Raw genomic sequence first — 17,603 nt, 5'->3', positions numbered from 1 at the left:
ATAACAATGGGAGCATGTCAGGAACATTTACAGTATTATGTAAAAGTCTGGACACCCCTGGTCACATTTCGTGATTTTTACATGAAATGTTTTTAAGTACAAATATGTCAACACATACAGAAAACATGACCTACTTCTACCTGACCATTTCTCCACAGAGTATGTTAGTGCATGTTTGCTATATTTCAAATAATGGCAAATACAATACAAATGATAAATATAAAAATAAATGTAATATTTCCTCCAGCACATGCACCGTTTGGGGCTCTGTAGTTGACGTCAATCGGTCCTCAGCCTCGCGGTTCCTGAATCACCCGGGTTAATGATTCGAATCTTCCTACTGAATCAGGAATCACGAGTCCGAGGTGTCATTTAACCCGGATTACATGAGTCTACTGACTGGCTGCTGCTAAGTACACTAGGCGAGTGAACAGACTCACCAAGAGAATTAAGATAGAAGGATTTATTTACAGAAGATGGGTGCTATTTGGATGCATTTTTATGCAGTAAATTAATCGCAATCAAGATGTCAGTACAAGTGATTCAAGTGAACCGGATCACATTACTGAGTGACTCATATTAACCCGAGTCTATGAAATGAACCGAATTTAGCTGTGCGGTAAGACGACAGACGCCACATTAGTGAAGTGCTGTTTTTTCTCTTAATAATCCGAGTTTACAACAAACCTGGCTGATTTTACCAGCATGGATCTGCACTTTACGGATTATAAACTGGGGGAGAGAAATTATGGCGGATTTATTTATAAAGAGAAGCTACAAACAGCGCATTTTAATACAGGAACTAACCAGAGCTGTGCTGTGTCGTCCAGGTAATAAAATCTATTATGTCTGTATTGTTTAGGTACTGTAAATGTATTTATTTATTGTTATATTCAACACAAAAAGTGTAGTGAGGTACAAACACTGGGTACACGTATCTCGCTGCTGAAAGCTGTTAGGAGTAAATACAGAGAACATGTTAAACAGCGACTTGTTCTCTACTGCTGGTAGTTTCGGTTTAACTCTGATCTGTGAAGCTCCGCCCTCTTTCCTCCGCCATGTCTGCATGTACTGAACCAGAGCTGTAGAGAGAACTGGAGTGGTGACCACAGGGAACCGCTGTAACGTGGGTGGAACATTTTTCTGCTCAGCTTCCGGGTTGTGGAGCTCTGTATAGTTCCAAACATCCCATAGAGCCCCATTCATTTCCACTACTTATCAAGCATTTTCAGCTGTATGTTGCTTTGTTTAAAAAAAAAAATGAATTTGATGTCATTAGTATACTTAATCCTGTCTTGTCTTGTTACAGAAATGATCATAAAACATTAGAGCCATAATAAATCATGCTACTTTTAATTTCATACTTATTTACATTTGAAGGTAAATTTAGTTTAGTACTTTAGTGGAGGTAAAGAGTATTTGTACTTTTACTGGAGTAATATTTTACCTTGGCTATCTCTACTTTAACTCAACTACATGGTTTGTGTACCTTGTCCACCACTTACATTAGACAAAATGAACTAGTGCATATTCATAATTAATTCATTCATGTATTACATGTAGGAATCAGTTATTAATCACTCATGAAATAAGAGATGAATTAATGCTATTTCATGTACCTGCACTATAATGTTAAAGGTATGGTAGTGTGTTTATCAATCTGTTCATTCAGTGCAGGTAAACATTATGAATCCAGCCACATGGCTTAGTGTTTAACCAAAATGATTATTATTATGAATCCTCAGGAAAGTGAAGGGAGATTAGTTTATGTAAAAAACAAAACATAAAAAAACTTTAATCTCTGTACTGTATCTTGTCTCTACTACTTAATGATATCGCATTATGTAATGTATGCTAATATAATGTACTGTGTGGTAACAAGAACGACCTATTAACAAGTCATTATAAACATCAATCTTCCACTTCATATACCAAACTGACATTAAAGCAGATGCAGTAAATGTAAAGGCAGGTGAAAATACCCAGAAATTGTACAAATGTTTATTATTTACTGTTTAATATTTCATTCACTGCTGCCTGTCCCATATGAGAACATGACAGCGCCGGGTTTGTTTGGAACTATTGGAGGGTCACATGAACCACGTGACCGCGTGGCGGCGAGCAGAGCTGTAGATAGAGAGAGTTGCGACACACCTTGATCTCGCCGCTACGCGGTCACGTGGCTCCTTTGAGCGATTGACTGTGATCTTGTATTTCTTCCATTTTCGAATTATCGCACCAACAGTGGTCTCTTTCTCACCAAGCGTCTTGCTGATGGTCTTGTAGCCCATTCCAGCCTTGTGCAGGTCTACAATCTTGTCCCTGATGTTCTTTGATAGCTCTTTGGTTCTGCCCATGGTGGTCGAGAGATTTGAATGGAAGAAACTGATTCTGTGACAGGGACAGGACTAATTTGTGTGCCTTTTGTGCACATAACCGGTCTGTGGGGGTCAGAATTCTTGCTGGTTGGTAGGGGATCAAATACTTATTTCCCTTAATTAAATACAAATTAATTTATAACCTTTGTTTAAAAAAAAATTTCTGGATTTTTTGTTGATATTCTGTCTCTCTCTGTTAAAATAAACCTTCCATAAAAATTATAGACTGTTCAAGTCTTTGTAAGGGGGTAAACTTACAAAATCAGCAGGAAATCAAATACTTATTTCCCCCACTGTATATACATATATATATATATATATATATATATATATATATATATATATATACACATACATGCATATACTGTATGTGCATATGTATATACTTGTTTGTTGTGTTTCTGTATGTCTGCTACAAAATAATTATTGTTAAACGTCATCTAGGTGTGCCATAAAGCTTTTATTATAATTAATTAAACTTAATAATGTCTGTACACTGTACATGCTACTCTTTGTCCTCTGTATCTCATTTTTAATAACTTTACCCTATGTATTCTTTAATAAACAAGATGCTTAGCTTTGTAAAATTACATTGTAAATTCTAACGTTTGTGTGAGTTACAGTTATTGTGCCAATAAAAACTGACAAATAAACTGTGTACAGTGGGCGAGCGAGATTAATATTATTAAAACTCATTGTACTTAAACATAATATTAATGGTCATTAAAATATAAATTTAATGGTGTAATTTGATCATTTTGTGCATTTTCTTTTCAGATGTTCACCATGGCTAAATACATACATTTCACCTGTGAAGAAATCCACCAGAATAATGGATACATCTACAATGTTTCATCTGATATAGAATCCAAATACCTCTCAGACACAAAGTGTGATAGCCGCTGGTATGACCAGGTGAGAACTGTGTTCAAACAGCATTAATGCACTGTAACTATTCATGTGCTGTTAATATGATTTCTGTTTGTAAATACCAACGACATACATGTGGATTTAAGAGACAGTGGATGTTATAAAATATCTTCATTTTTTTATTATGAAAAATATATAATCAATATTCTATGCTGAATTGTATTTTTAGTTTGCTTATTCCTGAGCTGAAATAACGAAATGTCACCTGTGCAATTTTCTCTGTTTGTGCAACTGCAATTTTCTCAACAACCACAGAATACATCATTTGTTAAACCTTACTTTTATGGTGAAGAAAAAAAAATCTCTCATTCTTTTGTTTTTGCATACAAAGTAGTGACTCTTTCTCATCCCAATCTCTCTGAGGTCTTTAATGTTGTTTTTCTTTTTAAAATAATCTAATAAATCTAATAATTAGTGAGATTAACATTTAGAATTTTGTTTTATTATTGTTTTCTTTATGCATTTTCTCCCCTTTTTCTTACTTTTTTAGCGCTTCCAATTTCCCGATTGCATCACGTTTCCTCTCCACCAATGCCGATCCCTGCTCTGATTGAGGAGAACAAAGCTAACTCATGCCCCCTCCGACGCTGGGGGAGCAGCCGTATGCATCTTATCACCTACACTTTGACGAGTGCAGTGCAGCTCAGCATTGTGTACGGAGAGACACACCCTGAGAGCACTCTTTTTTCATCTCTGTGCAGGCACCATCACTCAGCCCGCAGAGGTGTTTTGCACCAGTCATGAGAGAGAGACCCCATCCGGCTTAGTCCCGCCCATATCTGAACAACAGGCTAATTGTTATTTATGTGGCTGCTCAGCCTTAGCCGACAGGCAGAGCTGAGATTCGATACGATGTATTCGAGATCCAGCTCTGGTTCCAGCGTGTCTTTTTACCTTTGCGCCAACATTTTGAGTTTTTGATTAGTTGGCACAGTTGGATGTGCATTAAGATTCATGTCACCTCATGCTGAGAGAAAATTTCATTTGTATTTGTTTTTCTTGCAGTTATGCTCTGTATTATAATCAGAATATCTTTATTGTTATTATACCAGGTATAACGAAATTAAGGTGCAATACTCTCTAGTGTTATAAATAATAATAAAAAAATCTATAATAAAAAAAACAAACTAGAATTTACAAAATGTACTAAAATTTGCATTCACAAAATCACAGAATGTACAAAAACAACAATACAATAACACATGTATTACAATATAATACAATAACAATATATTTACAATAACAACAATAACACACACAGGACTTCTGTCAGTGACATGTTGGTGGAAATGGCATATTGCCCTTTGCCCTTGTCTTGATAGTCTTTGGTGCTCTGTTAATAAGTTGTTCCGGCAGCTTCTAATTTATGGCTGATCTGGGTAGTTTTAGTGTTTGTTTTTTTTTATATTACAAATAATCATGCTAATTTTTTTCTCAGTGTAAGGTGACAGTTTAGGATTTTCTTTCAGGACTGCTGTTCAGTGTGCTATTATTTGGGTGTAGGGCTGATCGATTCCTTGAAAAACTTTGATTGCTAAAAATCATCTATTCACATTTTTTCGCATCGTTTAATCTATACAACTATATACAGCTCACAGTGTTTCGCACAGACTTTTACTTTTGCACAACGCGTTCACGCTGTATGCAGTATGCGTTGTATCACTGGAATAATTGATAGAATATTCTATTACAAAAATAGTCGATCCTACAGCCCTATTTGGGTGCTATAACTAATTAGGAATTAGGATGTCATGACAAAATTAAATGATAAAGAACCGTTTACAACACAAACGAGGGCGGCACGGTGGCTAAGTGGGTAGCCCTGTTGCCTCACAGCAAGAAGGTCCTGGGTTTGATCCCCAGGTGGGGCGGTCTGGGTCCTTTCTGTGTGGAGTTTGCATGTTCTCCCCGTGCCTGCGTGGGTTTACTCCGGGTGCTCCGGTTTCCTCCCACAGTCCAAAAACATGCAAGTGAGGTGAATTGGAGATACTAAATTGTCCATGACTGTGTTCGATATAACCTTGTGAACTGAAGAACCTTGTGTGAAGATAAACTACCGTTTCCTGTCATGAATGTAACCAAAAGTGTAAAACATGACGTTAAAATTCTAATAAACAAATAAACAAACAACACAAACGAATCATGTATGCTGTATGTAAATATTTTACCCAGCGGATGTTCAGTAAATTTCAATTTCCTAAAAGATGTTTGTGATGCACCCTTGTAACTAAAACTGTGAAAGCATGTACTCAAATTTACAGTACTAAAATGATTTCCTCTTTTATGGTTTCTGTTTAGAATGGGGCATTTATAACTGACTGGAGCTCCCCTCCCAGTGAGGTCTCGTTAGTCATTGATGTTCAGCCAGAATACCTAATAACTAAGGAGTGTCTAAACGGTCTTCAACATAATTTCACATGTGATGGCTCTGGAATAAAGGTCTTTATTAATATAATAATATATATATATATACAGTGTATCACAAAAGTGAGTACACCCCTCACATTTCTGCAAATATTTCATTATATCTTTTCATGGGACAACACTATAGAAATAAAACTTGGATATAACTTAGAGTAGTCAGTGTACAACTTGTATAGCAGTGTAGATTTACTGTCTTCTGAAAACAACTCAACACACAGCCATTAATGTCTAAATAGCTGGCAACATAAGTGAGTACACCCCACAGTGAATATGTCCAAATTGTGCCCAAATGTGTCGTTGTCCCTCCCTGGTGTCATGTGTCAAGGTCCCAGGTGTAAATGGGGAGCAGGGCTGTTAAATTTGGTGTTTTGGGTACAATTCTCTCATACTGGCCACTGGATATTCAACATGGCACCTCATGGCAAAGAACTCTCTGAGGATGTGAGAAATAGAATTGTTGCTCTCCACAAAGATGGCCTGGGCTATAAGAAGATTGCTAACACCCTGAAACTGAGCTATAGCATGGTGGCCAAGGTCATACAGCGGTTTTCCAGGACAGGTTCCACTCGGAACAGGCTTCGCCAGGGTCGACCAAAGAAGTTGAGTCCACGTGTTCGGCGTCATATCCAGAGGTTGGCTTTAAAAAATAGACACATGAGTGCTGCCAGCATTGCTGCAGAAGTTGAAGACGTGGGAGGTCAGCCTGTCAGTGCTCAGACCATACGCCGCACACTGCATCAACTCGGTCTGCATGGTCGTCATCCCAGAAGGAAGCTGACGCACAAGAAAGCCCGCAAACAGTTTGCTGAAGACAAGCAGTCCAAGAACATGGATTACTGGAATGCCCTGTGGTCTGACAAGACCAAGATAAACTTGTTTGGCTCAGATGGTGTCCAGCATGTGTGGCGGCGCCCTGGTGAGAAGTACCAAGACAACTGTATCTTGCCTACAGTCAAGCATGGTGGTGGTAGCATCATGGTCTTGGGCTGCATGAGTGTTGCTGGCACTGGGGAGCTGCAGTTCATTGAGGGAAACATGAATTCCAACATGTACTGTGACATTCTGAAACAGAGCATGATCCCCTCCCTTCGAAAACTGGGCCTCATGGCAGTTTTCCAACAGGATAACGACCCCAAACACAACCTCCAAGATGACAACTGCCTTGCTGAGGAAGCTGAAGGTAAAGGTGATGGACTAAACCCAATTGAGCACCTGTGGCGCATCCTCAAGTGGAAGGTGGAGGAGTTCAAGGTGTCTAACATCCACCAGCTCCGTGATGTCATCATGGAGGAGTGGAAGAGGATTCCAGTAGCAACCTGTGCAGCTCTGGTGAATTCCATGCCCAGGAGGGTTAAGGCAGTGCTGGATAATAATGGTGGTCACACAAAATATTGACACTTTGGGCACAATTTGGACATGTTCACTGTGGGGTGTACTCACTTATGTTGCCAGCCATTTAGACATTAATGGCTGTGTGTTGAGTTATTTTCCGAAGACAGTAAATATACACTGCTATACAAGTTGTACACTGACTACTCTAAGTTATATCCAAGTTTCATGTCTATAGTGTTGTCCCATGAAAAGATATAATGAAATATTTGCAGAAATGTGAGGGGTGTACTCACTTTTGTGATACACTGTATATATATATACATTACTATTTTTTATTATTATTTCTACTATGATTTCTTTAGAGAGTGAATAATTAATGGTTCTTTTGTCTTTTGCAGTTTGAACACATATATAATGGTATGTATCATTCTTTTTTGTTTGTTTTTCAACAGTTTATAACAGTAAAAATTACACTTTTTAGGTCCTGCTTCAGCACCGTAGTCTATTTAAACACTGCACACCAGAATATATACATTTACATTTGACATTTAACAGTGATTTTATTCAAAGCAAATTGCAGTTGTGACCTTGTACAATCCAAGCAAATGAGCATTGAGGGTCCTGCTTAGGGGGCCCAACAGTGGTGAGCCCCTTAACACTCAAATGCTTGGTGTGTACATGAATTTACACATTATTGGATTTGTTTGGATTCACCTATGCAGTTTAGATTTTTACAGTTTTTTTTTTACATAAATAATAATTCATTTCTTTGTATTAGTATTTTTTAAAACAGTGCATTTAATGCAGTGATATGACTTTGACTAAATCTGTGCCTGGCTGAGCAGCTCTCTTTTTCTCTTTCTTTCTCTGTTAGTTTTTACAATGAGTACATCAAACCCTCCTGAAACCAGCAGTGAGTATTAATGTATAATATTTTGAAAGATAAAATAAGATAATTTTTTAAAACACAGTGTATTAGTATATTAGTTTATTTAATACAGTGATGTGATTGTGACTAAATCATTTAAGTATTTATGTATGTATTTACATTGGTAAGAACTAAACAAAAGGGGAGGAGGGTGGTGTAGGGTTTTTTACTCTTTTTGTGGGGTCTGTTGTACAGTAATCCCTCCTCGATCGCGGGGGTTGCGTTCCAGAACCCTCCGCGAAAGGTGAAAATCCGCGAAGTAAAAACCATGTCTTTATATGGTTATTTTTATACCCCGATTCCATCGGCTTTAGCATTTTGCATCTTGTCATTAAAACCAATGAATTGAGGTAGCACAGCACGCTAACGTCAATATAACATTTCCCTTCATGTAACGATTACGGTTACATTTCCTGACAAGCCCGAACTTGCAAATAAAAACACTCGGCACAAGTTTATACAAGTTAAAAATCAGTAATATTTTATTTACGTTTGAAAATAACTCCATAGACCACTGAAGTCGTGTCGTCATTTTGTAGGCCACACCATGTTGTTATGCCCATATTTGGTAACCCGGGTTACCAAATATGGAAAAGAGAAATTTTGAATGGGAAATATGAATGGAGATTTTGCAAATTGCCTCTCTCGCATCCTGTAGTCATAAAAAATGTTCCAAAGCTGTTACATTTTGTTTTATGGAGATTCTTTTGTCTTATCACTGGATCCTCTGAATTATGAAGTCGTTAAAGAGTCAAAATATGAATATTGCTACATGTAAGCTAATGCTACTGCACACTGAATTGACGTCACTAGACCGGAAGCCTCTTAATGTTTTCTTTTTTTCGTTCTTTTATAAGCCTCTTAAATGAGCGCATGAAGCAGCGCGATAACAGTGTGGTGATAGTCACAAGTTTTGGTTGATATTTTTAGTAGTTAGCTACATTAAAGTAGAAAGCAAGGATGGTCGGGTGTTACACCTTTGGTTGTACTCACCAAAAGCGAGCCGCTCGTTCCGTTGATTTGATTGGTGTAGTTCAGTGACGTCTAATTAATGTGCAGTAGCATTAGCTTTCGTGTAGCATTATTAGTATTACGACCCTTTAACAACCTCGTAATTCAGAGGATCCAGTGATGTACAGGAGAAAAATGTACATAGGACAAAATGTACAGGGTTCTGAACATGTTTATTTAGCACAGGATGAGTGAAAATAACGTTGAAATGTTAAGAAATGAGGATATTAAGGCATCTAGGATTTGGAACAGCCTCCTAATCGGGAGCGCGCACAGGATAACGTAAAATGCATCTATGTAGAGAGCGCACTAGCTTTTCCAACACACCCCTTGTCTGCAGAAATCCGCGAACCAGCGAAAAATCCGCGATTTATATTTAGACATGCTTGCAAATAAAATCCGCGATAGAGTGAAGCCACAAAAGTCAAAGCGCGATATAGCGAGGGATTACTGTATTTTGATGTATTGATAAATCTCAACAAAAAAAATCCTTCTCTCTCTCTGCATGTTTTTAGTTTCTCCAATAAGTACACCAGGCCCCATCAGCAGTGAGTGTTAATCTTTTTGAAATACATAGTTAATGTTTCACTTTTCAAACATTTTTTATTAGTTTATGTATTTTATATTTTTTTCAGTTTTATATTTAATACAGTGATGTGATTTTGAGTAAATCTGTACTTGGCTGAGCAGCTCTTTTTTTCTTTTTTTTTTAAACCAGCAGTGAGTGTTTATTAATAATACTTCAAGAAATAATATAAGGTAAATTATATTTTATTGTGTGTATGTATACATTAACACTGTTATTTGTTATAGATAACTCTTTCTGGTTCATTCTTCTCCCCGTGCTCCTCATTCTGATTGCTGTTGGTCTGTTTTGCTGGTTGAAAAAATGCAGGTGAGAGAGGAACGGATGTAAAATAAACTAATGCTGTAAACATAATTTTCTTAGACTTGGATTGACTGTGTTGATGTTTATAGGCTAAATGTGTTTATTATGTATAACAAATCTTGAAAGTGTTTCTAGATGGAAACACACAAAATCACACAAATCAGAATTAGCTTAGCCACACTGCTGTTATAAAGTGCTACAGTGGGGCAGCAGTTTGTTACGCTCAAACCCAGGTCTCAGCAGTGACACCACCCTGATCAGGCGCTCTACAGACACAACAGTGTAGCATGTTAGGACTCCATGTAGGCTATGTAGTGTTTTGGTTGACAATACAGTGGTGTGTGATTGAACATGTTTAAATATTTAATGTTATTTATATTCATTATAAAAATCCCACAGCTGTGTAGTAGATTGTGCATTGTGGTACAGCACCACCAGCACACACTTAAAGACAGGTCTGGATGAAAGAAAGAGTATAAAGAACTGTTAATAAAGAAATAAATATTGATGTAGATGTACTTCTGTTAGGTTTTGTTTAGAAGAATGGTGTGTTGATGTTACTTGGCCATCTAGCATTATTGGCAGCCAAGTATCTGAACCAAATGACATTTTGAGTCTATAAAAGTTTAAGGAAGTCCCTGCTTATTATTTTATTTTTTATTTACTAGATGACAGGTTTCAGAAATTAATGTTTATGAGATAATTGAGTGTTAATTAAAATATAGTAATACTTAATGTCATTAGGTGATGCAGTGCTGGTCCCAGGTCTGAAAGAAATAAGTACTGGTGTTACATCAGGAAGTGCACCCAGGGTAAAAACTGTGCCTAGTCTAGAATGAGGACCAGAATGATTCACTGTGGTGACCTTTAATACTGAAGCAGTCAAAAATATGTAAAAACTTATTTGTTTGAAAATGAATTTATCTGTAAATTCTTTGGTCTTTAATAAAGCTCAGTTATTTAAAAAGCACTTCAGCTCTCTAAAAGAGCATGACTGCGGGTGCAAACTGAAGTTTTGTGTGCCTTAATTAAGACACTTGGTGTAATGTCACTCTAGTGATTTGCTTTTTGTAAATGTTTTGATGAGGTATGTGGGTTGTTTTGAAGCTCAGAGTTGAACTGAATTGATGTGAATCTCACTCAACTTTAGCATGAAAATGTCCTTTTTCTGTTCTGCAACAGATACCTACAAACTGTTTGTCGGCGTCCTGATGGGAGACGTGAAAACAGGAATGGTGTTGACACCAACCAGTCTAACCACCAGCCCAATGGAGAAACCCCACAGCACCTGAACCCTCAGCCTAATGGAATTGCTCTACAGCACCCGAACCCTCAGCCTAATGGAATTGCTCCACAGCACCCGAACCCTCAGCCTAATGGAATTGCTCCACAGCACCCGAACCACCAGCCTAATGGAATTGCTCCACAGCAGTCAGACCTCCAGCCAAGTGGAACAACCCCAGTGCCGAACAACAACACTGCTGCAATGTAAGAGCTGCACTTTCTCTGTTACCACTTTCCCACTGTGTGGTACCCTATGGTACAGCGTGTTTTTAAGTTCATGATACCTTTTTATAGTACCCAGTCTGAATTTAGTGAACCCCTCATGACCAGGCACCAAGCGTACTGAAACAGGCTAAATGGGTGACAAACAGTGCAGACTGTTGATTGGTCGAATATAATTACCACTGGAGTAAGACCATAGAATTATTGTAATTATAAAATAATTGTACCTAATAATTAATGTTTACAGTGGTGCAACAGTCTGTTTAGCTCGAACCCAGGTCTCAGCAGTGACACCACCCTGGTCAGGCGCTCTACAGACACAATAGTGTAGCATGTTAGGACTCTATGTAGGCTGGTGATGGTTTGAAAGCTTAAGTGTTTCAGGTTGACAATACAGTGGTGTGTGATTGAACATGTTTAAGTATTTTTATCTTATTTATATTCATTATAAAAATCCCTCGGCTGTGTAGTAGATTGTACATTGTATAGAATAGAATTGAATGGAATATTAGGTGAGTGGTTTTAATGTTTCCAGTGAACAAAATGACTGTTGGTATCGGAGCTGTTTCGGCATAAAACGACTCAGGAACTTTTATTCATTGAAATAAATGAATTTGAGCATTTAGTGTTGCCCACATTAGTTTGTACTGGTGGATTTTAGACGGGTCTTGTAGCCACAGTCTGACACTTAAATTGATACTTTATTTATCATATATTTTTACTAAATGCTTCATCCTTCTCTGATAAACTTGATTGTTTTTTTGTTAGTCCAATGCCTGATGAGAGAACCAGTAACAGAAATGCTGATGCTGTCACCATGTCGGATGAAGGAGCTCCACTGCTGGACACTCGCACTGCTACGAAGTAAGAGCTAAACCTTCACTACAGCATGTACAGTGGGGCCAAAACGTATTTAGTCAGCCACTGATTGTGCAGGTTCTCCTACTTAGAAAGATGAGAGAGGTCTGTAATTTGCATCATAGGTACACTCACAGACCTGTAACTTCTTCTTTAAGAAGCTCTTCTGTCCTCCACTCGTTACCTGTATTAATGGCACCTGTTTGACCTCGTTATCTGTATAAAAGACACCTGTCCACAGCCCCAAACAGTCAGACTCCAAACTCAACCATGGCCAAGACCAAAGAGCTGTCGAAGGACACCAGGAAGAAAATTGTAGACCTGCACCAGGCTGGGAAGAGTGAATCTACAATAGGCAAGCAGGTTGGTGTGAATAAATCAACTGTGGGAGCAATTGTAAGAAAATGGAAGACATACAAGACCATTGATAATCTCCCTCGATCTGGGGCCCCACGCAAGATCTCATCCCGTGGGGTCAAAATGATCATGAGAACAGTGAGCAAAAATCCTAGAACTACATGGAGGGACCTGATGAATGACCTGCAGAGAGCTGGGACCAAAGTAACAAAGGCTACCATCAGTAACACACCACGCCGAGAGGGACTCAAATCCTGCAGTGCCAGGCGTGTCCCCCTGCTTAAGCCAGTACATGTCCAGGCCCGTCTGAAGTTTGCCAGAGAGCATATGGATGATCCAGAAGAGGATTGGGAGAATATCATGTGGTCAGATGAAACCAAAATGGAACTTTTTGGTAAAAACTCAACTCGTCGTGTTTGGAGGAAGAAGAATGCTGAAGAACACCATACCTACTGTGAAGCATGGGGGTGGAAACATCATGCTTTGGGGCTGTTTTTCTGCAAAGGGGACAGGACGACTGATCCGTGTTAAGGGAAGAATGAACGGGGCCATGTATCATGAGATTTTAAGCCAAAACCTCCTTCCATCAGTGAGAGCATTGAAGATGGAACGTGGCTGGGTCTTCCAGCATGACAATGATCCCAAACACACCGCTCGGGCAACGAAGGAGTGGCTCCATAAAAAGCATTTCAAGGTCCTGGAGTGGCCTAGCCAGTCTCCAGACCTCAACCCCATAGAAAATTTGTGGAGGGAGTTGAAAGTCCGTGTTGCCCAGCGACAGCCCCAAAACATCACTGCTCTAGAGGAGATCTGCATGCAGGAATGGGCCAAAATACCAGCTACAGTGTGTGCAAACCTGGTGAAGACTTACAGGAAACGTTTGACCTCTGTCATTGCCAACAAAGGTTATGTTACAAAGTATTGAGTTGAACTTTTGTTATTGACCAAATACTTATTTTCCACCATAATTTACAAATAAATTCTTTAAAAATCCTACAATGTGATTTCCTGGATTTTTTGTTCTCATTTTGTCTCTCATAGTGTAAGTGTAGCTATGATGAAAATTACAGACCTCTCTCATCTTTCTAAGTAGGAGAACCTGCACAATCAGTGGCTGACTAAATACTTTTTGGCCCCACTGTAAACTGATTAGAAATATGAGTAGGTGCTTTGTTAGATAAATGTGTGGACAAAGTATTAAAATATTTAAAATATTTTTTAATCGCCTGAACTTTTATTTAACTGAGAAAAGTACAAATAAAGCTCAGACAAACAAAGACTTAATTGTAGTTTGTAAATATAAAAAAATAGAATGGGACACCTGCAGAACACTCAAATTTGGGACAGAGGATAAATAAGACTAAGATAGATTTGCAGTTTTGCAAGTAGAGTCTTCAGTTTCCAAACCCTTAAAAAGTCCTATTGAAAGAAAAGGTGATGTGACCCAGTCCCAACTTTTCTTTTTCATTTTCACATGCTGAAGGTTGATTATTTTTTCTGTATAATGTGAGTGTTGTTGTTTATTTCTTTGTTAGTCGAGATCCTGAAGATGTGGAAATGAATGAAAACGTTAACGGGAAGATCAACCCGTCGGACAACCAGCAAAACGAAGAAACTGAAGTACTGAACAACCAAGCAGCTGAGGGGTAAGAGCTACACCTTACACACAGTGTACAGAAGTACAGGCACCCATGATCAAAATGTACATTTTGGTTTTAAATTGCTTTAGTTTGTATACTTTCTGCACATGTACACGTGTATAGATTTAGAATAGATTGAGAGAATATAATTGATAGATGGAAGAACAGAATAATAACTCTGTAATCTGTGTGTAAAGTCTCGATTTGTTTTGCTTATGTTGATATTTTTTATGTTTTCTTTGTTTTCTCCTCCAGTGAGGAGTGAGTGTGTGATCTCCATGAGCCAATGAGAAACGCTGGTTCACCCCAGAACCTTCTTCCTGCCTGCTTTTATTCTGCACTTTTATCTTTGTTTGTTCTGCAGTAGTTTTTCAAAGCATTATAGTTCTTAAATATTGTTATTGTTTAAGTATTTATGCGAATCCAGCATTATTTTATTCATTAGTATTTATCTATTTAAGACGGGCATATGTGCTCTGCAGTGCAAATTCTGCCAAACCCCCCTGCACAAACTCTGCTGAGTGCACTGCCATAACTATACAGTTATACAGTACTTTGTTCCCTTGAAATCTAAGGGCCTTCACAACTGTCGGAAAATAGCCTATCAGCAGTTGTGGTGTAAAATCTCACTAACTGGCCAAGATTACAAGCTGGAAATGTTTTGCACATTCTGCAATTTCTATTTTTTTATGTTTTAACTTTATATCAAATATAAAAAATTTTTTTTATATATATCAGACATGAAAGTTTTTGGAATCCATGAACACTTACATCTGCTGTTAAAACCCAGGTCAAAATACAGTGGACCCTTGACTTACGAATTTAATTGGTTTCAAAAGGCTGTTCTTAAGTCAAAATGTTCGTTAGTTAAACCTATTTTTCCCATAAGCAGTAATGTAAATAGAATTAATCCATGCCAGACCTCCCAAACCACCTCCTTACCTAACCTGTCTAATGTCTTAAATGCTCTTTTTTGTTATAAATACAAGTTTATTTTCCCTTAAATCTTAAATTATAGAATAGACATTACTGTAATAAACAATAATACACAACAATACACAGTAGTACTGTACATAATCGTACGGTAAACTGTTTGTAACTCAAGGGTCTACTGTATTATGAACAATAGAAGAGCATGCAGAATAAAGCTCAGCAGTTTTAGAACACATTTTTAGTGGTTAAGGTAAACTCACGGTACACAGTATATTTTAGAAAAAATCTAACATAGGAAAAAAAAAACTTAAAAACTGTGTTTACTTAGTGTTTCCTCTCCTCTCTGTGAGAGGATGTAAAGAAGTTAAATTAATATCTATCATTTTGCCAAAACATCTTTAAACAACTGTAGCTCATTTTTTCATGCTGTATTTTCTTTACTTGCATGGCTTTAGCACTTTGTTACGTGTCTGTATTTCTGTCAGTATTTCTGTAACGTGTGTGTGAAAAAGTTGTGTTGTGAAAAAGTCTTGTTTAAGCAGTAACTACCTTTTCTGTCATGAATGTAACCAAAGTGTGTAAAACATGACAAAAAAATCCTAATAAATACGTAAATGACCATATGAAGAGATTTTTTTAGTTTAATATCTTTTATAATGTTTATAATGTATACAGTTATTTTTATACAGAAGTTTTTTATTTTAACGGAGTGTCTATTTGCACCCGGGTGCACATAGCATTCCCCACACAGTACAGCTATTCGTACCCCAAACAAACTCCACTGCGCATGTCTACCAACGACTGATCTGCTGTAGGGCGGAGTTGCAGAAAAGGCGCCACTTCGAAGTTTTAACACTTCCAATAATCCAATGTCACATGTACTGGGAATATGTCATAGAGGGACCAGAGATCCTGCACCTACAAATACCACTGACCTGTGGGTGGCTATCCAGATGGCACGGGTCAACACCCCTTCAGATATTTCCATCCACTTGTGGAACCAATGCCTGCTGCACAGGCTAAAGGGGTACCTAACATCACACTAGTTCCTGTACCAAGGCTTTTGGCATGTCAGTATATGTTGCTATTTTACACCTGTGTGTAGATAATGTATACTGTGAATAATACAATCTGAAAAAATATATAAAAATAATGAGATTATTTGTAATCTTGCGATATTTACACCTGGGTGTAAATAGAATAAATTGCTGTTTACACCAGGGTGCAAATTGAACACTGTGCTGCTTACACCAGGGTGCAAATAGCATCTGCCTTTATTTAATCCCCCCTCCCAGGTCAAATCAATCTTACTTGTTTGGTGCTTCTTATAGCAGACTTTTGTCTCAAAGCAACTTTACAGATCCAAGGACCAAAAAACTTAGAGGAACAAAGTGTATTTTTTAAGTTGGTTTTATCCACAAACGTACACTGCTCTCAGTAAAGCAAAAAGCTGAATTAGATTCATTCCAAATTCTACATTAATTCAACTACTACTAGAGTACACTTTTTACAGTGTGCTAGGACCAACACCAAACTTAGCCCCAGATTTACCAGTGGCACTGTTGTGCTCAGATTTGCTGTCACTTCTTCAGTTTTTTACAATAGACATTGTCTCAAAGCAACTTTACAAAATCCAGGACCAACAGATACAAAACCCCTGTTGAGTATCCAACTCTTGCATCATTGGCTAAATCATTCTCGTGTATTCCTGCTACTTCTACTCCCTCTTCTCAGCAGCGGGGAAAAACTGGATAAACTGGATCCTCTGGTCATCTTTACCCATCAAAGATTCAGCCTTTCCTGGATGCTGCTTTTGTACCAAATCATGATTACAATCACCTGTTTAAAATCACATCATTATTTTTTTCACCTCATTACTAGCCCTAAATTGCCCCGTCCCAACTTTTTTTGGACTGTGTTGCAGGCCTGAAATACTGTGTGCACATTCTGCCATCTACTGTTTACACGTGCAGCTGTCCAGGATCGCGGTGGACACGGTACCACCCAGAGGTAACATGTGCAAGGCAGGAAGGCATCTAATCACTCAATCAGTCAAATCCAAACAAATACTTTATTTCTCAAATATAAAAATGTGTTTATAGTATGAAGTGTATATGAAGATGTATGTTCCTATTTTTGAATTATTAATTTTTGTCTTTAAATAAAAGTTTATTATTATAATTTTAGGCAAGACTACATCATGGCGCTCTCCATAGTGAAGCTGGGTTTTTTTTTCTTTTTTTTTTAAATCAACACAATACAATACAAGGTGGGAAAACAATAATGAAGATAAAGAATATTACAAATAGAAGGAAAAGCAGTGAACATCACAAGTAGCTCTGTGTCATGTGGGTGATTTCTGTTTAAACCGCATGTTTGATCTGAAGAGGCCAAAGCTGCTGCGCTGTTGCTTTTAT

The 17,603-nt window shown here is 37.8% G+C and overlaps 1 protein-coding gene across 2 annotated transcripts; it reads left to right on the top strand.

Moving 5' to 3' along the window:
• Window positions 1–628: 628 nt before the first annotated feature.
• LOC134334279 (circumsporozoite protein-like) lies at window positions 629–15,805 on the top strand. Of its 2 annotated transcripts, XM_063016522.1 has the most exons (11): window positions 629–830; window positions 3,156–3,293; window positions 5,607–5,747; window positions 7,463–7,481; window positions 7,939–7,977; window positions 9,519–9,551; window positions 9,817–9,898; window positions 11,075–11,380; window positions 12,167–12,262; window positions 14,149–14,259; window positions 14,509–15,805. In XM_063016522.1, exons 2-11 carry the CDS (start codon window positions 3,156–3,158, stop codon window positions 14,516–14,518), a joined length of 975 nt encoding a protein of 324 aa, XP_062872592.1. In that variant the 5' UTR covers window positions 629–830; the 3' UTR covers window positions 14,519–15,805. The 2 variants fall into 2 exon arrangements, with proteins under 2 accessions (XP_062872592.1, XP_062872600.1); XM_063016530.1 differs by lacking the exon at window positions 5,607–5,747.
• The last annotated feature ends 1,798 nt before the right edge of the window (window positions 15,806–17,603 follow it).

Source organism: Trichomycterus rosablanca, chromosome 2, assembly GCF_030014385.1.
Source record: "Trichomycterus rosablanca isolate fTriRos1 chromosome 2, fTriRos1.hap1, whole genome shotgun sequence".
In the NCBI taxonomy this organism is placed as follows: Eukaryota; Metazoa; Chordata; class Actinopteri; order Siluriformes; family Trichomycteridae; genus Trichomycterus; species Trichomycterus rosablanca.
Note: the sequence above shows the minus strand (reverse complement) of the source record. Positions and strands in the feature narration are given on the sequence as shown.